Genomic DNA, 24,065 nt, shown 5'->3' with positions numbered 1-24,065 from the left:
TGCGTATGCCAGTCGAGGTAATATCAATGGCTTGGGTGAAGTGAAATTAACTTTTTTTTAAATTACTATACAAACAAACAATGCCAAAACGAGTAGAATAGACATATGGCTTACTAAATATTTCAAAATGGTTTTATTAACTTTTTCAGGATTGAATGCTGCTCTATTCAACACTTTTGTATAAATTATTTTTCGGAAATTGTTAAGCGAATGATCTGGATTTTATCTCTTAAAATAATGAAGTAACTATCTATCTTCAAATAGAAAATACATAATAAATTAAATAAAAAAGGTTAATTACACAATGAAACTTGAAACATTTAAAACTGTTAAATGAATTGCAAAAGACCTTTGAAAATCATATTATGTTCAAAGAATATATGATTTTTACTTTTAAATAATATTTTTTTCTATTTTAACAAAATTAATATTGATTGATTTACTATCACACTAACAATATGTAGTTAACACAATTTCTAGACCTCTATTTTATCCAAGCGACTGTAAGCCATCATTGTGAATCTGTAATTTGTTATGGTTGATTTTATAATGAAACTATAATAAGTAATTATAATCTTGATTACCCACTAACCGGTAACGGTTTCACAAGAATTTCCTAAATTTAAACGTTAATTAATTAAGGAGACGAATAATTTAAAATACTTATTAATCAAAGATGAGTAAGCGAGAAAATGTATTGTCTATTGAATATTATAAATTACAAAATAATATTGCATTAAAAACGTATCCCTACAGTAGACATGGGTGGTCAGATCGTAACAGTCACAGCTCAATATAACTGTAGCATCACTGAACTATTTAAATTATTTTTAGCCTTACGCGTATTTCTATTTTAATTTATTTCGTTCTAATTCGGTTGCATATCAAAAACATCATAAAACTTAATTTAAAAATTATGAACATATATTAGATTATTAAAGGACAGCTTAATGGAAGTCTATTTAGAATATTGTTAAAAGGTTTAACCATCGTGAGACTAGTGCGGTCCCTTTAAACGAACACATTTTGGAGACGTGCCAACAGTCTCGCTTATGTTTTGTTTATTACGAGATTCCGCCAAAACTGTTGCAATAGACCGACCTCATTCCGCCATTATGTTTATGTGAGCAAGTCACATTATGATTGAACCCTAAAATAATATATCAATCGCTTGCGGAGCTTATTAATATTGCGCTTGCGTCAGTTCCCTTCATAAAGTCTACGTTTTATAATATAAACAACAATGAAATAGCAGTGCGCTTTTGATCTACGATTTTTTGATACCCAAAGTTTGATTTTATATCTATTTTCAGCACTGTTACGATTATAAAAATGTACCTATCTAATACGAATAAGAATAAAAAAGCCTCTCTACATTTTGTACATTAATTGGATTTAAACAAAATATGTTAGTCTATATTATATTAATTAATTAGTGACTATATTGTGCCACATAGAGTCCAAGGGAAAATAGCTTATTTCCGATGTCACTTTTGATATTGTGCAATTAAACAATTATCATTGATTGCTGGATAACAATGTATTGAGTATTTTACATGAAAAAAAAGATGAAAATCAACTTCCTAAGCCACCTAACCAATAATGCTCTAAGACCTAAGCAGACTAATAAGTAATAACCTGAATGATTTTACAGTTTGCTGCTTTATTGGTTATTAAATTTACATATATATGCAAGTAACGGTAAATACGCATCTGTACTACTAAAGAAAACATTATTCCTATTCAATGACCTAGTCAATCTTATTTCAGAATCGACACGCTCGACTGCACTTTCTGTCCTATTAACCAGTCAATCTAAATACAGGAGTTATGCCCATTATTTCTGAGAAGAATATACTTCTATATGAATTATATTACTCCTATTTTCGAACAAATGACTTCCTCTCTAAAATTATAGTGATGCGGTTATGGATATTTAATAATTTTGTTGATAGCTATGAGAGTGAATTAATATCAGATGTGATACAATGTTGTACTTAAATAAATTTAACTACGTTTAATATTATTGTTTTACCTATTTCTTAACGTATAATATACTTTATTTTAAATAGGTAATTAGCAATTGCACATACATATTTCATCGTTTTGTTCATACTGTGTTAATGAATAAGAGGTTATACACCTCAAACTGACCTCCACATTAATGTATTTGCTAATATAATTCCGAGGACTCTAGGTATAAAAACTGTTTAAATAAAAATTTTAAACCAAGTCGCTAGATTTGCTATTTCCGTCGGTGAGCTCAAGATAATAACTAAATGACGTCTTATGTACAGTGTACACCTATGATCATATAATATTATGCTTATTGTTGATACCTACCTCAGACACAGAATATTGCCTCAGAGTCTTGTATTATAAATTTTGTGAATAAGGAATGTCAATAAAGTCTGCTGTTGTGTTTGCACACACCATAAACTAACAATGTTCGTGAAAAACAAGCATTTACTGATCATATTGTTTTGATTGTACGTACCTAGATGTTATTGCAACAAAATCGGAGGCACAAATAACGACCAGTGATTGATAATATGTAATGCATAATAGAACTTCTTTGAAAAAAAATACTAAGTACCAAAAGCAAATTGACAGACATGTTTGGTAGATCAGTTTTTCATAATTTTTTTACCATCTAAGTATTCATTATTTTCTATCCAGGTAAATAAAACTTTAGGATTGTAACCATTTTAAGTTGCAGATATCATATTTCCACAACAGATTTAATTTAAAATACAAAAAAATAATGGAAATCAGTTCATTATTTTAATTAATTACTTATTTCATTATAAAAGCTACTACGATAACATTATAATGAGGCACAAAAAAGAGAACAACATGCTTTAAAAAAATATTAATAAAAATGCTTGCATTATACGTAAAATTGCATTTTGTAAGTAAGCAACAGCTTTACTATGTTATTAAGAAGTATCGTGACTGAAACAAGTATGAAATCTTGCTCAATTATTGGTGGGGGACAACCATTTTGTATTTACTTTGCAAACACTTGTTTTACGGACTACGGTTGTGTACAGTGAACAGTGAGCGATGTGCTTAAAGTATATAAGAATAGTACCTACATAGAGTCGAGTGTTAGAATCAAAATAATTATGTGCTTGGTTTAAAACGTTTTTAGTTTTGTATACCTATTTCAGTTTTTGTGTTTTTTGTGCTCGGTTTAATTTAACCCAAAATTCAGCATATTTGTTAAAGCGTTTTAATACCGGTAGAGATTTTGGCTTTGTTGCATTATAGAGGTAAATGTGCAGGATCATTAAATTGAATTACGTAATTTAAATGCTCTTTTAAAGATAAATACGTTAATGATTATTACATAGGATAGTACGAAATCTAACCCACTTGTTTATATATTTCATAACACGGAGAGTCCATATTTCACGCCCTCGTGCTTTTACTGCTGCGGTTGTTTTGTGTATTACGAGACCGTTTCCCAAATTAAGATTTTGTAAACTGAAGCGTGGAAAGCCAAGAGTATATTGTGTTTAATTATTGAATAATAATTTACTTTATAAATAATCGTATCTTAATCGAAATTTAAACTTAATGAAATTCGATTAGAATTAAGGATTGATCTATAAAACGTAGGTACGGTAGAAAATATTTTCTTGTAGGTAACTCAATTCTGGTTCTGATCTGATCTGATATCTGTAATACCTAAATTGTATAAACGTAGAGGAAAATACGTGAGAAAATGGCGTTACATTACAAAATCTCCGTTTGTACCTAGTTTAGAGTGAATATCTTATGCGGGCTTGTCTTCACACTAGATGCGTGAAGTTTAAAATATCGCTTGAAAGGACACGAGGCACATCTTAAGTTATTTAACCCTGAAATGTGTCTAAAATAACTATGCAAGAGAACTGGTGACACTCGCGTTCCGTACTAAGTAAAGAGCATTGTAACATACTTGTATCGCCACGTCGGAACAGTATTTTCGTGCTATGTGCGTTCTCGGTAAACCAAATTTAGTTTTTTTTGTGGATAAGTACTTATATGCTGATTTTTTTTTGTATTTTAACGAGAAATGAAGGAATGATGGATGAAAAGTAGTTATTTTCTTGTAGATAGCTCTATAATAAATTATGAACATTTCTTGTACGCAAAACATTGCAACTTGTACGACGTACGTATGTTACAAGGTTGTATCCACTTATTATTCTACAAAACGGTAAAATCAGTTTACGATCAAGCTTCTCTTTACTTGGTCTGAGAACATTAATATTTAACATGTTCGTCTATTATCTCGTCAAACCGCCTGCAACTTTCATTTCGCACTAGATGTTAAATTAAAATTACTATGTTGTTTTATATTTCTATGTACACTGCAGTTTAATATTTATAAAGCCATTTTTCTATAGATAGCTGTCACTGCGCTCTCCTTATTTACACTCACAAAAAATTTTACGAAAGAAAAAGGTGACCTAAGTGATAAGTCTGCTTGTAATCAAAATCCAAACATCTAACTTTATTGCGCAAATGCATACCTACGTTAAAATTACATATCACTTAAGTATTCACATCATCTATTTGTAATACGGGCTTTTGATTTGCACAAATAAAATTTCCAGATATCATTAGGTAAACACCACTTGATAAATAAGCGTCGAGTAACCAGTTCTCAGAAAACTTTTAACAGCGCTTAATGTCATAACCATTTCTATTGACCCGTGCAATACAAGTTATTACATTATCCGTTCTGGTTTATGAATAGAAACGTGATACAAGGAGGGGTTCTGGTTATCCTGGACGGTGTAGTGAGTCGGCTACAGAAATAGATTAAAGCGTTGCAATAATTATATCAGCGAACGTCGCTTTGTTGATCGCGTTAGACCACGTGTAGCTAATGAAAGTTTCAATTTGACAAACAGTCATTATTGCGGCCACAAATAAGTAAGGTCATGGACCTGAAAGTTGGAACGTTTTCCATGAACTACGGTTTATGATTTGAGCCGTTGTACCTCAATAGAACTGTTTATCGATGCTAAAATAAACTTTTTCGCGGAACTTGAATTATGACACTCATTTTCGGTAAATACAGGACAAACACATTTGTGTATCAACAGTGATATAATTAGAGATGTCTCCGTACATATTGATAAGAAAAGTTGCGGACGACTGATGAACTAATAAATCTAGTGCAAGTGCAACTCAAACAAGTTCCTAATGAATATTATTATTTTATATTGAGAAATATAATGTATTCGACTCAATGAAATTCTTCAAGTTTTTGAAGATGGGGGCACACGGGTCCAAGGAGAAGCTCTATAGGAGTAATTCAGAAAAGTATCCGTCCAAGTTACCGGTACCTAACGACAAGAAGTATAAAATTTCTGTAAACAGAGAGAGATTTGGATCATTTGGTACGAGGGGTAAGTGATCGTGATGTCTACTTTATCATATATCTATAAAATGTCTAATAAGTCTTGTAAATTACCTAATCAGAAATACCGTTTTTTAAACCTAGGTACCTACCTACTTTAAAAAGGCATTGAGCACAAATGTAATTCAGAATCAAATAGAAAATTATTTTATATAACATAGAAATGGTTTCATTACAATCTCTTTGTAATTTTAATTGAATTTTTAGAACTTATAATTTAACGACTGATTGGTTTCCTACAGGAGACGTAAGAATGAACGATAGGTCTACCCACTTTCTGTTACAATGATAGTTCATAGAATAGAATTTGTGTATTTTGTATTAAATTTGTATTACTATTTAAAATTTTGCATTATTTTTATTCTAAGTAGTTAACTTATTCCGACTTATTAATTTTTGGTAAATATCCTTTCTGAGATCCAGATAAATCTGAAATCTTTATGGATTGCACTGAATATCGGCTATTGCATCGGTTAATTAAACGTTATCAACTTACCTTTGATTATAATTTATAATATCTAAAATCTCTATCCTGGATACTATAAATACATTAATTTAAAATAACGCTTTACTTTTTAATTGCTCTGTGTATGCCAACAGCCTTACGCCATTATAATACGGATGCCAATAAAACCAAATTTATGGAGAAATTTTGAATACATTAATATAAAAATGTCACATTTGCATCAGCAGACCGTTAGCAATGAAATAACGATAATGTTAAAATAAACGCGACGGTCGTGTGCATGCCGGCAATAAACGGAAACCTTATAGATTCAAAGTTAATCTTCACGTGTAGTGGCCAATCTAATATATAAAAATCAATGCCACTTTTCGTTGTAATTCCATAACTCGAGAACGGCTGAACCGATTTCGATAATTCTTTTTTTATTATATTCCTTGAAGTACGAGGATGGTTCTTATGTAGAGAAAACGTTAATATGTACCACGGGCGAAGCCGGGGCGGACCGCTAGTGATCTTATAAAAAGTAAAATAAGTAGGTACATTATGCACGACCATCTTAACGTCATAACTTTCCACAAACGTGCTATGATTGTGTATATATTATGATGCATCGCATGTGATCTTGCATGTGATGCTAATGAAAATACATTTTTCAAGAACTCACTTCTATCTCGATTGCATTGTCTAACGCAACTTTCCCACGGTTTGCAAGAGTACAAGTGTCCCTTCGTCCAGCATACTCACCATGGAATCCTGATATTTCATGAATGTCAAAAAACTGTTCTGAAATAGTGCTAAATAGTGCCCAAAGGAAAAAAATAGTGCTCTTGTACTTGCGAAGTTATAGCCATAGTTCGATGAGTATGCTGGACGAAGGTTTCGCCCAGCATACTCACCTCCGTCCGGAGAATCTGTATACGCTTCAAACATAATTCATACTTCAAAAAATAGTTCCCAAATAGTGCCAAACGGTGCCCAAAAAGAAAAAACAGTGCTCGAATAACTTCGGAGTTACAGGCTTCGTTCAGTGAGTATGCTGGGCGTAGGTTCTACGCCCAGCATACTCACCTCAGTGCGCGAATATCGAACGAGCTATAGGTACAATTTACGTCTCAAAAAATTGTGCTTGAAATAGTGCCCAATATCAGTCCAATTTTTGCTTGATTTTTGACCTAGAAAACCATTAAATTTGATTGTAAACTTCTACATACATTACATTGAGTACAGTCGAATACAATATTATTAACTTTCTTTCTAACAATTTTTGTCTTGTGTAAATTATTAATTGTCTATGTAAGGGAGTATTTACTTTAGAATCGCAATATTATTAATTACACATTATTTTAATAATACTTTATAATAATATGATTAAGCCTTCGCGCGTCGCATGGGACCCCGGTAGCTAGGAACAATGAGTTTATATATTTTGTCTAGATCACGGCGCTTGAAGGATTAAGATATCAAATGAAGTAAATCATGCATGAAAAATAAAGTTGCTGTTATTAATGCTTACATTACAACTGACAAAATTATTCAAAATAATCATTTTCCGGATCAAGGACGGTACCACAACGTTTACGGAATTGACCTGTATTCCTCATGTGATAAAGTTCAATATAGTGTGGCAGTAATGGATGCACGTACGGTCAATAGGTATGGGGCTTACGACGCGCGGCGCCCGCGACGCAAATGAATATGTTTATGTTTAAATACTAGATGGCGCTGCCCTAACATCTTACGATTATTAGACAAGACTGATCTGTATTTTGAAGGTGATAAGGGTCCATTTTGTGTCACAAAGCAATCGAAACGAACAAGCGCTTCTCAGTTTCTTTGTTTGTTTACTTCGTCGCACATCATTATAATAACGCCGGCTTTTGAGTTTGACTACATAGTGGGTTGCAAAACCAAACAATGTGTTGGTGATGTCATTATTTACCTATATAAAATTGTGTATCTAGTACGTAATCAATATAGGAGCTGCACCCAAATCAGTAAGTATATTTCAATTTATAATAGTGGCATTTAACTAAATTGATTTTACACTCATTCATTAATTGCACTGTAAAACTAGGTAGCAAGCGAGTTGTTTTTTACAAAAACACGTTCATTTCAATTAGAAAGTTTAATATTTTTGTCCAAAAACATGTGTCGACGACTGTACCCCATTTTACGTTAGTATGTAGAAGTTTACATTAAAATTTAATGGTTTTCTAAGTCAAAAGTCAAGCAAAAATTGGACTGATATTGGGCACTATTTCAAGCACAATTTTTTGAGACGTAAATTGTACCTATAGCTCGTTCGATATTCGCGCACTGAGGTGAGTATGCTGGGCGTAGAACCTACGCCCAGCATACTCACTGAACGAAGCCTGTAACTCCGAAGTTATTCGAGCACTGTTTTTTCTTTTTGGGCACCGTTTGGCACTATTTGGGAACTATTTTTTGAAGTATGAATTATGTTTGAAGCGTATACAGATTCTCCGGACGGAGGTGAGTATGCTGGGCGAAACCTTCGTCCAGCATACTCATCGAACTATGGCTATAACTTCGCAAGTACAAGAGCACTATTTTTTTCCTTTGGGCACTATTTAGCACTATTTCAGAACAGTTTTTTGACATTCATGAAATATCAGGATTCCATGGTGAGTATGCTGGACGAAGGGACACGAGTACAAGACATATTTTAAGATGTATTATGTTGATAAATCTGTTTTTTTTAAACATGCGAATAGAACATCGATCGAGTCCATGTTCTAGATGTAGGTGTGTAAAGAAACGTGCATTTCATACGAAATGGCGCAAAGTAATTACATATTTCTTACTGAAAATTTTTGGCCTTACATAATGTTTTAAAATAACTAATTTATGCTCAAAACAACCCTAATAATAATATAACAACATACCTATTCAATTAACCAAACAACCAATCAATCAAATCTGTTTGTAGGACAAATTGTTAAAAAGTAATTACACGCAATTAAATTTTAATGACACTTTTACTACTGAAGTACCGCGTATTTTCACAAAATTAAAATTTCAATTAATGAATGAATAATTTAAGTATGTTTACTTATATTTGTATTATTAACATAATACATATTGTTAGTGACTATGTATTTTAATTTTTTCGTTAATAATTTGGTAAATACGAACGATATTTACTTCGTTGAAACTATTAGGCTTATTCATGAAACTGATGACTAAGCTATCAGGGTTGACCGAGAGGGTTATTTGCAGCGAGGGTGCTTATAAATGATAGCTGATATTCGGAAAGATTAGACGTTCTGCTAGTTAGACGCGATTATATCTAGAGATATGCGAAACCACCTAAAATTATGTCCATATATTGTGTATGCTTTACTAAATTATTATGTAATTTCTATAATAAGAGTACCTACCTAAGTAATATGTTCGTTTGGTATTTTATTTAAATTGAATAAGTGGAATATACTAAAGTGTATTTGTCATGTCTTCTTTCGTCATCAGTTAAGCAATATGGATCTCAAAAATAATTTTTAATCAAATACTTATTTGTTAATACCTGTATCCATATTTTAAATACTAGCTTTTGAATATAATATGTACAAGTGTTAATTATATAAATGTACTTACATTTTATTGATTAGATACTTCATACTAGCTTCCGCCCGCGACTCCGTCCGCGCGGAACAATTAAGAAAAATTAAGAATTTTTTTCTACGCATTTTTCCGGGATAAAAAGTATCCTATTTTATGCCCAGGATTATAAGGTATAATTAAACCAACTTTCATCGAAATCGAACCGTTAGTTTTCACGTGATGCCTTCACATACAGACAGACAAAAAAATTTTTAATCACATATTTGGGTTTGGTATCGATCCAGTAACGCCCCCTGCTATTTATTTTTTCAATATTTTCAATGTACAGAATTGACCCTTCTACAGATTTATTATATGTATAGATATGTTTAGATAGGCGTAAATCTGCAAATTGTAAAATCGAAATAAACAAATCCATGTTTGTGTAGTACATTTTAAATATTTTTCGATAATATATATTATGTCTGTTAATAATTTGAAGGTACATAGTCTCTTTCAACAAACTTTAATCAATAACCTACGTTATCCAGGTTGTCTGATTGTAGATATTTCTATTCCAGGAAATGGGAAGAAGAGGGAAAGCGCTCCGACCCCCACAACCCCCGGCCGACCCCCTGCTGCAACGCCCGCCCAACCACCCCCCAGTCAGAGTGAGTCACGTCATTATATAATTGGGTTTTACCCATTCTAACTACATATTTATATAATTAAAAAAACATTATCGCAGTAGATAGTTAGATAGGATTTATACATATGTATTTGCATATGTATGGGATTTTTAAGAAATTTTCGTGAAGTTAAACATATTATTGTGTTGTGTCATACACAATGAAAAAAATAGGATAATAGTCATGGATCCTCAGCCTACTCACAATAAAAACTCGATATCATTGCTAATATACTGGTATAGAATAAAATGTATATAGGTACATATCACGACTATGTGGTTACACTAGTAATCTGACCCATTTCGTGCTAAAACTTGTTTTACGACTATTGTTCTATTTAAAAAGTAGAGTTGTGGATGAATCTGTGATCACAATGAAACAGTGGCGCTATAAATTTATAAAATGGCCCAGATTAAACAACAATGAGTAATTATAGCGGGACTTTCAGCATTTATTTATGTATTAAAAATAATTATTATATTTATTTATTAAATTATTATAAACTTAAGTTTTAGAATTAGTATTTTGGCGAAATTCTGCAGTAGGTACAAACTACAAAATAAACAAGCATTGTGTTCATATGTATTCTTATATACCTATAATGTAATGTGTATTTATTGTTATGTGTTCCATAAATTAAATAAATAAATAAGCATTATTAATTACTTACTTTCGTATTCAAAAGGTCAGGAATTAAAATGTTGGTTATTTTAGTTAATTTTCCGTAATGTCGTTATAATTTATTATTGGTAAATACATAGATATGTATGTAATAAAACGAACAGTTCCTAATACTCGTTGTATCGATTAATATTCATATCGTAATGGTTCACAGCGATTCAATATTTTAAACAGGCAATACTTTCTCCAGTTACTACCTATTTTATAGTGCATTTATGTACGTAGTCAATTTTACACTATGTTAAAATTAATAGTTTATAGATGAATCATGAAGTGAATATAAAGTTTAATTGCACTTATTTTCTTGAATGTGAATTTGATATAGGTACCTTATTATGTTACGTGGAATTAATTTATTTGATGACCGGAAATTTTATCCGTTAGAACAGAAGAGTTAAGAAAAACTTAAATCTATTATTTTCCCGACGTTTCGAACACTTTACAGCGAGCGTAGTCACGGGGAGACTTTTTAAAATCCGTTAAAAAGTCTTTAATTTCTAAATGTATAATGGGTACTCGCGTAAAATCAAACCCTAGAAAAAACTTAATCGTTGGGGATTTCCATTCACAAATAAGAAGTAAAACGAAAAATAATATTGATAACTTTTCAACACATGAGAGCTTTCTTATCCATGTATTAATTTTTACTGGACAATAAATAATAATTAAAAAAAGGAACCGAAAGATTAATAAATATGTCAGGAATTTTAGTGACCCTAATGAAATTAATTTTAAATGTTTCGTTTACGTTAACATTGAAATCGTATTTTTTATGCACTTTTTTAGAAGATGAAGATTTTATTAAACCTGTCTGATTAAAATATAATAAAGTATTTAGGTATACATAATGTATGACTATATTAATTTCATGAAAATATATTTCCTTATACTTCATAATATAATATAATATTATATACCTACCTAACATAATAATAAAATACAAAATAATTAAGCATGTATAGTTACTGTTCAATTTAAGTAATCTATTTTACATGAACATAATATAAAGTACCTTACTCATGACCTCATTATAATTTTAGGAAGCGAATTTCAAATAGGTACGTATTTTGTAACGAGTCGGTGCTCTCTGTTTTTATCATTTTATCTTGCAATGCATTAAGCCCACGGCTTCATGTATGTTTTTGTTTCATAATGTGTTACGAAAGTTTTCTTTGTTAGCGATCAACAAAGGCGCCTGCGCTGCATGTCCTTAAAAGTGTGCCAATAATAAAACTAGATTTATGAAGTAATTTTGCATAAATTATCATGTACCTACATAGAATGCAACAAGGTTTATGGGAGTTATTATTGATTGTATAATTATTTTCCGATTAATATCTCCTTTTATAGACAATTCTTTGATAGAACGTCATCTTAGGTATATATCAATCTGAGATATTAATATTGAGTAGCCAGGCATACATAGATGTTTAAAGTATAATTTTTTTTTATGTAACATTACCTGCAAAGCCATTAAGATGCTACAACCCTGTGCTTTAACCATATTATACATGCATGTCGTTTTCTACACAATGAAAAGGCATAAAAGGCTTGATTGAAAAGATTCGAATGTAGCTGAAAAACGCTGATTTACGTTATAACGTAAATCAGTGTTTTTCAATGGATACGTAATCTCATATTAGGATCGATGAAACTATAAATCGGTAGCACAATTATTTAATGCCACAGTACCAATAACTATAACTTTTTATTCTTATTTCAGCCAAGAAAAATGGAGTGGTGCAGAAGCTATCATCGTCACCGGTGGCCGTACGACCACGGACGTCGCTCGCTCCGCCGCCGTCTCCAAGGAAACCGACACCCCATCGAGCGCTTCCACAGAGACCAAATACACTTACAACTGCGAAAGGTTAGTGAGCTAATGTTAAAATTATAGTTATCTGTTTGTCATGTTATACGAAAGACCTTATACCTACGACATGTTATACTGTTAATCAAGCGCGGATCCAGGGGGGGGGTCACGGGGTCATGACCCCCCCCTGGGCTAGGTCCACGACCTAAGTGGACCACTAATTTAATATTAACTTTTTTAAATTTACAAATTGTAGTGTAAGTGTAATGGTAAAGTTGTCGGTAATTAATTTTTTTACTACAATTTTTGCGACAAAAATCGGCCAAGTGCGAGTCGGACTCGCGCACCGAGGGCTCCGAGAAAACCTATTTTTTTAAAAGGTTGTATCTTAAAATTTTGTTTAAAGGATTTTTTTCTTTATCTGTGCTATAAGTCGTTGCTTTTAACCAAATTTCAAGACTCTGTGTTCACGGAAAGTACCTTGTAGGTTTTGATTTCCTTTCAAGTTGCGAGTTATAGATTAAGCGGCTCTATTTGCTTTTTCTTCAGATTGCGTTGACATAGAATTTGAATTAAATAACAGATTTAAGCATAGACCTGAGTTCTGATGTGAATATCAATACTCCGGCCCAGCATTCTTCAAACGCTTGCCGAACCTGAAGTTTTTCAACTAAAGCTAAGTAATAGATTCGCTTCCTTAGAACCCACTAATAATGTTGATCAAAAACTTCAACAAGTCATTGAAATTCTAAGGGATGAGGGCACGAGCTTGTTCAAAATAAAACCCACCGGCAGGAAGTCAAAACTTTCGCGGGAGACTCTGACCTTGATGAACGAGCGACGCGATAACCCACACTCAGCTTTGTCATCTCAAAGGATACTTAATAAGAAAATATCTAAGTTGGTTCGGCGCGACCTTAGATCCTACAACACTCTTGCGGTCGAAAAAGCAATCGAGCAAAATCGTGGATCGAAAGTGTTCGCGCAAAATCTTGATAGATCCTATCTGACAAAGCTGACCACATCCACTGGGAGCGTCTTGACATCAAGACCGGAGATTCTCGCGGAGGTTGAACACTTCTATGGCCGCCTGTACACCTCACAAACACCCAAGCCGGCACCATCAAATAAAGATCCCAGATCCACCTTAACTCGCCACTATACCGATGAGCTTCCCGAAATCAGCCTAGACGAATTAGAGATGGCCCTAAGACAACTTAAAAACGGAAAAGCCCCGGGAGAGGACGGAATAACCACGGAGCTTATAAAGGCAGGTGGAGCTCCTGTCCTAAAAGAACTGCGGGACCTATTCAACTCTGTTCTCTTTACTGGGAGAACTCCGAGGGCGTGGAGCGAAAGCGTCGTGGTGTTGTTCTTTAAAAAAGGGGATAAAACCCTCTTAAAGAACTATAGGCCCATATCGCTTTTGAGCCACACCTACAAGCTGTTCTCAAGGGTCATCACTAACCGTCTTGCACGAAGACTCGATGAGTTTCAACCTCCGGAGCAGGCTGGGTTTCGCAGCGGTTACAGTACCGTAGACCACATCCACACAGTGCGGCAGATTGTGCAGAAAACAGAAGAGTACAATCAGCCCCTGTGCATTGCTTTTGTGGACTACGAGAAAGCCTTCGACTGCATCGAGACTTGGTCTGTTCTGGATTCCTTGCAGCGCTGCCAGGTTGACTGGAGATATATCGAAGTGTTGAGATCTCTGTACGATGCCGCAACCATGTCCGTCCACATCCAAAACCAGCATACCAAGCGTATCCAACTACAGCGAGGGGTGAGACAAGGTGACGTTATCTCACCGAAATTGTTCACCAACGCGTTAGAGGATATGTTTCGGGCGCTGAATTGGAAACGAGGCGACGAGGCATCAATATAAACGGCCAGTACATCTCACACTTACGATTTGCTGACGACATTGTCATTATGGCTGAATCGCTGCAGGAACTTAAACAGATGTTGAACGACCTAGCTGTGTCCTCCTTACGAATCGGTCTCCGCATGAACACAGACAAAACAAAGATCATGATCAACGACCGTATTTTACCGGAGCCGATAGTAATAAACGGAGTCCGCCTAGAAATTGTTCAGGAGTATGTATACCTAGGGCAAATGCTCCAACTAGGTAAGAACAATTTCGAAGGCGAGATCAACAGGCGGATACAGCTGGGTTGGGCGGCATTTGGTAAACTCCGTCGAGTCTTTGTGTCGTCACTACCACAATGCCTTAAGACCAAGGTCTTTAATCAGTGCGTCCTACCAGTTATGACCTACGGAGCCGAGACGTGGACACTCACAGTACGACTGGTCCACCAACTTAAAGTCACTCAGCGAGCTATGGAGAGAGCTATGCTCGGTATTTCTCTGAGGGACCAGGTCCGGAACGAAGTTATTCGCCAGAGAACGAAAGTTACCGACATAGCTCAACGGATAAGCAAGCTGAAGTGGCAGTGGGCCGGTCATATGTGCCGCAGAACGGACAACCGCTGGGGCACATATGTCTTAGAGTGGAGACCGCGGCTCGGTAAACGTAGCGTAGGACGCCCTGCTACACGGTGGTGTGACGACATCCGCAGGGTTGCTGGTCAAAACTGGCGACAACGAGCAAACGACCGGGCTCAGTGGCGTGCCATGACTGAGGCCTATGTCCAGCAGTGGACGAGTGTAGGCTGACAGTGATGATGTGATGATGATGACATGTTCATGCGTAAAGGGATTGTAATTTTAAAAATATTTAAAAATATATTTTTATTTAATTTAATTAAATAATTAGGGTTTTTGCAGTTATTCCTACATATGTGCTATAAGACGATACTTTTTACTCAATTTCAAGACTCTGTGTTTACGGGACAGGGTGCTCCCTGCAGGTATTGATTCCCTTGCTAAAGTCGAAATCCTACGGTCTACGGTCCTGTGATGCTGTGAAAAATTCAAACGTTTAAGCCAACGCAATCAAAAGATGCAGCTGTAAATGCTGAAATTTTTCGCAAAATTCGACACTCCCTAGGAAATCAAAACCTACAGGGTAGTTCCAGAGTACACAGACTCATGAAATGTAGTACCTACAATCTTATAACGCAGACTAGCTTACCGCCCGCGGCTTCGCCCGCTTTGTCTAAAACCTTATATACTATTCCTCTTGAATCACTCTATCTTTAAAAAAAACCGCATAAAAATTCGTTGCGTAGTTTTAAAGATTTAATCATACAAAAGGACATAGGCACAGATAATACGACGAGATTTAAAAAAAATTTAAACTTACAACCATGTTACTCATGAACGCTTACATATTGTATGAAATTGATATTCATGCCAAAAACTCAAGTCTATGATACCTTTAAGCTATAATAAAATCAAACTTATATGTCTACGAATCAGAAGATACAGCCGTAAATGCCGAGAAATTTCGCAAATTTCGACATTCGCAAGGGAATCAAAACTAGGTACTTTCGTAAACTCAGAGTCTTGAAATTCGGTACAAAGCAACATCTTATACTTAGTACAGATACAGGAATAATTGCAAAAAATATTTTTTTTTTTAATTAGGTACATCATATAAATAAATATAATATTATCTTGAACAATTTTCAAGTTTGTCTGCCTGTCAAGACCCTTTTTCTCAGGAACGCGTGGAGGTTTCAATCTGAAATTTATACCGAATACTCAAATCTACGGTTCCTTGAAGCTTTGAAAAAATCAAACTTATAGCCAACGCAATCAAAAGATACAGTCGTTTATGCTGAAAATTATCGCAAAATTTCGACATTATCGCAAGGGAATCAAAACCTACACGGTGGAGTGACTACATCCGCAGGGTTGCTGGCCACAATTGGCGGCAAAGGGCCGTCGATCGGGCTCAGTGGCATGCATTGGAAGAGGCCTTCGTCCAGCAGTGGACGAACAAAGGCTGTTAATGTTGATGATGATGATGAATCAAAACCTATATTGTACACCTCACAGAGTCTTGAAATTTGGTTAAAAGCAGTGTCAGCACAGAATATGGAGGAAAAATTGCTAAAACATACATTTCATGCTTATCAAATTTCTCAAGTGTCGCCAGGAATCAAAACCTACAGGGTACCTACTTCCCGTGAACACAGATCTTGATATTTTGTAGAAAGTTACGTCCACAGAACAGTAAAAACACTGTTCTGTCTTATAGCACAGATAAAAGAAAAATTGCAAAAAGCATGAATTTAAAATTAAAAATGTTTGTACGGAACTCTTGGTTCGCGAATCCGACTCGCACTTGACCGTTTATCATACTACATATCACCACGTACTATTGACCACGACTATGTGACCCCCCCCTGGCACTAAAGCTGGATCCGCCCTTGCTGTTAATAGACCTGTGGAACTTATAATTGTGGTGTATATAATTTTCCAACATAAATAAATCGCTTTGCGACACCGACGCTTTTTTTTATATTATGTTTTAGAACGATTCAGATCTGAATCGTTAAATGTATAAAATGGTATAGTGCCGCCATCTATCGGAAATGTACTGAAACATTTGCCAGTCAAAGTATTAGGATAGTATTTTAGTTTTTCATACTGTTGATAGATGTCGCTATAATATATCTATGATATTTTTTTTAAATTACTGTATTTTCTTTTAATATTTCTTTTATATAATGAGTATTTCGATGCAATATTATATTTTATTGTCACACACTGCCCATCTGTTTTTTATTTACATTTGAGATGTTTTTAAAGGGTCAAATACCAACTTCACAGTATTAGAAATTTACATAATAAATAATTTTGTTTTTTTCCATACACTCAACTAGAAAAATAACGTCTGTAATCATGATAATATAATATTAATTGGCGAAATAATGGCAAAATCCTCCTCGACCTCTATCCAAAGGTCGATAAAAAAAAAACTTACAACAATGAAAAGTTATAGACTAGGTATGTACCTATTACAATAATGTGTAGACTGTTTAACATTATTTTCTGTCTATTACGTCATATTCTTAGTGAATATCCATCAAAATTATTACCAAACTAAAAAATAATATCTAGGTAGGTAGGTAGGCACCTACCCAAAAATTGAGAATTTCAATTGACTGTATTTAGTTCTCATTCGTATATAATGGGCAATTAAGATGATAAATGAATTTTAATTACCTTTATTACGTAGCCGTATATCAGATATGAACTTATATACCTAAGCATTGTTTTAAACTTTGGGAAAATGATAAACATGTATGTTGGGAACGGCATAGTTGTTATGTTTAAAGTGGCTTTGATACGTTCCTAAGAAACAATTTTATTTCTGAAATATTATGATCAATATGTTAGATTCAATCAGAGCAAGAAAACCTGCACTTATTGTAAAAAAATCTATAGTGGTTCTGGAAATCACCCCTTAAGTCCGTCAAATTTTTAAGTGCATAAAAAAAATCTATTCAGTCGTTAAAATTGTAACAATAATTCATGTGAATGTAGTCCGAGCAAACTTTCATTTAGTTAATAAAATGAGCATAGCGAATATAGCAGCCGCCCACGATTTTGCGCGTAGAAGTTTCCAATAAATAAGCATAAAAACGCGCTCTATAAAATGTCTTGAAGAACGTTAATATTATCGTACGTTGCATCTATTTATACCGTACAAATTGTTTAACATGACTGAAAATTTTTAGTCTGCGTTGTACTTAATATCTAGCCTCCTTTGTACACGACGAATGAAAGTTTTTTACGGCTTACGGAAAGTACGTATTTCTCAAAGTAAGAGACATTGTAGTCCGCGCTTCCGACCAGCAAGCACAAAGTTGTTGCCATCTATCGAGTCTGTCTCGTGCGTTAAATGATTGATGGATACAGAGTTATCATTTCAAGTATAAAATTCGTGCGGTTGTTCAACTCGACAAAATTAATCCAACTGTGACATGCTCTGCACTAGAAACCGTTACTGTTTTAATTTCTTCGAAATTTTTTACTTATTTCGCGAATTTTATTATACCCTCTTGCTATAAATATAAACCAGTATAATGAGTCCGTTACATAAATTCGTGTCGTTTTTTCAATCGGACAGTAAGGGAAACCGCAGAAATCTAATAAGCCAGCAGAAGATCTTTTCAAGTGAATTAAATATTCACAATGAGATAGAGGTATTGAAAAATCAGTGTGGAAAATTGGTTGGATATCGAATTAAAGGTAACACTATTTTATTTTGTGTATATATGTAACTAATATAAATATATAAAATATATAAGCTATAAGTTGTTGGTGCTCTATTTCGATTACTAACATTTATATGTCTTGGATAATGTGCGATTTATCTGCGATTTAACATTAAATTAGCCGTAGCAGGATCGGGATAATAAATGTGACAGACAGAAAGGTTTTAGTATGGTTTTCCAATACATTGCGAACGGCAGCTTGAAAGGATAGCACTAATGCATCAAAAGTGTTTGACTTACAACGGAAATAACCATGCCATTTTATAAACGGTCGGCAATGTGGGTGGCACTTTGATTGACCGACCGAGATTTCCATTTTAGTCTCCCATTCAGTATTTGATGCATATAATACTGTAGAAAAATTATTGAGGTGTAATACAACAGTAATTATACTTTTAAGTTTATCAGCACAGTCTTTAATTTCGATTTTTTTTGCACAATGAATGTATCATAATATAGAAATGGAAAAAATTAACCGCGATAATTCTTTATCAAAAACTCTATTTTTTTTAATGAAATGTAGATGTAAGTAAACTGGGTTGGGTATTTTCTTCAATAAAATAACACTATTTAATCAATTTCGTAAAGCAAAATAAATTGAATATGTAAGTAGCCTTTTATTTTGTAATCTAAGGTAGTAGGTATCAAAATATGTTCTAATTACAATATGACTTAAAATTTGAAACAAAAAGTCACGTAAAAAACACATGGTACTATAAAGTAAACTCTACACATTCAAATTATAATGAAATTACATAATACCATCATTAAATCTGGATATTAGTCAATACTTTATTAGAAGTATAACCTTTTAAACCGAAATCACTGGAAATTAATTAAATGTTATCCCCAATACGAAACCCGAGTCTAACATCAATTAGCGAGTCAATTTCACGTGTTTCTGGATTTTCAACTTGTCGCTACATAACTCACGACATATAGTTTTTACTTCAATCACGCGCAGTCTAAATCCAGATAAATTAAAATAGATACAGATTGATAGGGAAAGATAAAGAACAGATTTTAAATGGAAATAATTTATTTAAAAGTTATAATGAGAAATAGTTTAAAAGAGGGAAAAATATTAAATATGCGTAGATATTTGATTGATAAATGATCATTGCGAATCATGATGCGAATGGACTGTCTTGTAGAGATTTTTTACAATAGGTTGAGCTATTTGCGAAAATAGATAGATACATATAATTGTGTATCTACATATTATGTATATCCAAATTAAATTTGCATATATAATAAGTAATAACGTGGCAACTGCAGTCATAACGTGCATGCAACGTAATTTATTCACAGATATTTTTGCATTGCGTAATAATACTCGGAAATCGAAGTTTTAGATTTTGAAACCGACGTGAGTATAATTCGTGTCGATACACCCGTGGGTGGATGTTTCTTTCAATAGAAGAAAGTGTGTTATGCCGGTGTGGGCTGTAATAGCAATGTATTTACTGTCAAGACAGAGTGGATAATAGCGGGTGAAAATATATTGTTCAGTAATGTATCATACGCCAATATTAATAGCTTTTTGTCTGCGTCTCGTATCTCGCCGTTTGTGATCATTCAATTCAATTAGTATTAATTGGAAGTTAATAAATATAGTTTGTTACTTGGTTTGTGAAAGTACTGTACACCTGCTCTATATGTCGCAATAAAACCTTAAGTCACGACCATGGCATGATAGAGTTTTAAATTTTGTTTTATTACCCACTTCACATATTTGTTACTATCTTGCGCCCATTCTATTATCCGATTCCCATGATATTGACAATGTAATAGCATGCCATCACTTTCGATGTCATCGAATTGTCACATCTCTTCCTTCTGTTAATGAGCATTTCAAAGCACACCTCCGAGAATCCCATCCCCAGACACTCCCACAGTTTATTTATTACTTCCTTACTAATTGTTCTTAGAACTACAGATAAAAAATTTACAATCGAGTCTTTCTAAATAAGAATTTCTCAATGTAATTGATAAGTGTTGGTTTTTTCATTTTTCCCAAAGCAAGGCTAGCTTTCATGGATTTCGCATATCCGTAAAATCAATATCGAGGTGTTAAATTCAATTTGTATGCTTGTATAAAAATATAATTACCGTTGGCATTAACCTTTTCATCAAGTAGGTTATTCAACTTTAAAGGTTAACCAAATAACCATTTGTAGGTAGGATTCTATAAGACATCTAAACTCTACATACGTTAAGATGTTAGATAACGTATATATATATATAGATAAATCAATGCTCTTTGATCTTTTGCTGCATCGATTTACATGCATTTTAGTTGCCTCTTTTTGCTTCCTAATTAAATTTTATCCAAGTTTCACCTTACAAGTACGGTAGAGGTGTAGAGTTTCATACATTACCCTTACTCTATTTATTTTAAAAATACCTATTAGTGCATTATTGAATGCTTTAATAAAATTGAAAGTTTAGTAGTAGCAAGTAAACCTTATAGCAATAAACGTAGCAATTTACATGACCGACAAAGATGAATTTGATGATCATGACAGTATGAAACGTTGGAAATTTGCAAGATCATACTTAGAAGTTCTATTATAAAGAAAGTATAAAAGTTCTTGTTTCACAATCAAAAATGTTATTAACCAATTATGTAATTTAATAGCATCGTTTCTTAATGATGATAACTATAATTTCCTTAAAAAATAAATAGTTGAGTTAAAAAAAAAATTGGACTCAGCAAATAGATTTTTGGAAAACACGCAAACGTTAGTATTGTTTTGTAATAACGCCCACGTCTGCATTAGGTAAGTCGCAAGAGTTGAGACAGGTCAACAAGCAACTCCACTAGTAAGTATAGATCTTCAAACACAAGATTGCATAATTTAGCACACTGTTTGCGAACTCGTAAAGATTTTAATACTTCAAACTACGAGTTTGAGTTTGCGCGGTAATTTATCTTTTAAGAGCGTTAATGTTTTGGATATATGTACATATATTAGGTATTATAAACATATATTTAACTTCAATATATTCACATGGAAGTATGGAACGTGGTAGAACTTTTAGCAATTTATTTATAAGTAAATTTTATGATTGGTTAGTTTAACACCTTCCGTTCAATTTTATTATCCACAACCACGGAATACACCGAATACACATGATTTCCATGGTCGACCAATGCTGTAACCTTCAACTGTGCTTACAGCTGTATATCAAGAACTTGAATCGTTAGCAATCGTATTTTCGAAACGTGAGCAATTGAATTTATATGGTGCTGCCGAATACAGTAAACCAAGCAGTAAACAAATAACCAATTTGTTTTTATTGTTCCTATTTTGAGATGTCATATTCGGAATTCAAATGTTTAAAAATGAATTGATCTTCGCTACTGTGATTGAAAGGGCCATATTTCATCATTGAGGTATTCTCACTTATAAATACCACAAGAGCTTCAAAATTATCGGGCATTTTCCGATAGGTTCGTTGCAAACAAATGAAGGAGTCAAGTTTTTAGTCAAGGCTAAAAAATTCCTGAAAAACTTGACGACTTTATTTGTTTGCAGGTAACCTTGAGGGAAATGCCAGATAATTTTGAAGCTCGTGTGGTATTTGGGGGATTATTTTTCCGACCCAAATGTCGGCCAATAATTTCACAATTGAATTCAACCTGTCAGTTTGACATCAACGACCAGAGAAAATTTTCAAAAAATTATCAGTAAATACCATGTAGGTTGTACCACGTGACGTCGAATGGTGCAATTCTATTGGTCGATATTTGGGTCGGAAAAATAATCTGAATAATTCTGAAATCTGCTCTATATTATAAAAGAGATGTTTTATTCGTGGCATCACCTATTGTCTTATATTATGTGCTTTGTAAACAGAGCGCTTATAATATAATTGTTTCGATCATTTTGGCACTAAAGCATTAAGGCGGAGTAATATATCAATTTGAACACTCAGGAATAACCAGATGCGCATTTTATCGTTTCTGGCTAGTTTTCAAGTGCCAAAAAGCCATTAGAGGTGTATTATACGATCTGAATAACTCTCCGATAAGGATATTTTTGCACGAGAGCCATAAATTTGAGATCCCACACTTATATAATGTCCTACAGCGTAATTTGTAAATACGAGAAATGGTAGGTACATTTCAAAGATACGTTCGTTGTGCATCTAAATTCCAGATTTTGTAAGCAAATAAATAATAAGTAAAACGTAAATAAAAACCTTTTATAATAATGTATAATAAAAAATCATCAAATTTCAGTTCACAAAGAAAATTGCCCTGATTTTTGATGAGATTATAAATTAAGGGCCCTTAGTAGGTGAACCCGGCAAAATGGACTGTTTTCTATGAGCTATAATTAAAAATATTGGAGTTTTTTCGCACTGAAATTTCTAATATGTATTACAGAACGTATGTGTGATGGGATGACTGTTTTCAAAACACGATTGGAAAAATTTTGCTCGATAAAAAAAAATCCTGAAGTTACCTCTAAAATATCATATAAATGCTCATTACAACCGTATTTTACTATAATATTTCGTATAAAATCACAAATACATAGGTATTTACCTTCTCGATTTCGTGACTGTTTTAGATTTAGAAAATACTAAATATTTTCATTCACTTTTTGATAAAAATGTGAATGGCGCTTACGATTTTTAGTTTATGGCACGTTGATTCCATACTAAACGCGGATCCCCTCACCGCTTACCTCAGGCCCGAATAGCTGAATTTTCGCTGACCGCCTAACCCCCCTTAAGTTGTCAAATGACAAGCATCTGACTGCTATGTGAACATAAGAAGCAATTTTAAAATTGCCTGTGAATAGCCGTTGCAAAGGATTCATTGTGTTTAATGCTGAGTAGATAACTACTAAGGCTCATTTATGTCGTTACTTGAACAACAACAGAATGGCATGTCTCAATATCTATACAAAGCATAAATGGTGTGTAAAATTGTTAATTGGGTACTTAAAGTTTAATCACGTTTTCGCAATCACCTTAACACTTACACGTAGAGATATTGCCAAATCCACAAATATTTTATTCGTTTGGAATCTAGCCAAAAAATGATCAAACAATGGACTGAAACAAAGAACTGATAAAAAGTGCCAGACGCGAGCAGATATACAAACATTATAATACACCAATCAAGACTGGTTTTGCATGCAGAAATTATTCGAAACACTTGATCGCTAAATGCGTATTATGAAGAAAGTTACTTATTTCGTAACAATACATATATGGTAAT

At 33.5% G+C, this 24,065-nt stretch overlaps 1 protein-coding gene across 1 annotated transcript in view; it reads left to right on the top strand.

The window, feature by feature from the left end:
- LOC123693795 overlaps nt 1-24,065 on the top strand; it is a 75,474-nt gene that overhangs the window by 30,106 nt on the left and 21,303 nt on the right. Inside the window, exons 4-5 of the mRNA XM_045639012.1 lie at nt 10,028-10,117; nt 12,540-12,686. Of these exons, the coding sequence (XP_045494968.1) occupies nt 10,028-10,117; nt 12,540-12,686 (237 nt within the window). The remainder of the gene's footprint in view (nt 1-10,027; nt 10,118-12,539; nt 12,687-24,065) is intronic.

Source organism: Colias croceus, chromosome 8, assembly GCF_905220415.1.
Source record: "Colias croceus chromosome 8, ilColCroc2.1".
Classification (NCBI taxonomy): Eukaryota; Metazoa; Arthropoda; class Insecta; order Lepidoptera; family Pieridae; genus Colias; species Colias croceus.
The sequence above is the reverse complement of the archived record's forward strand: the minus strand, read 5'-3'. Positions and strand labels throughout refer to the sequence as shown.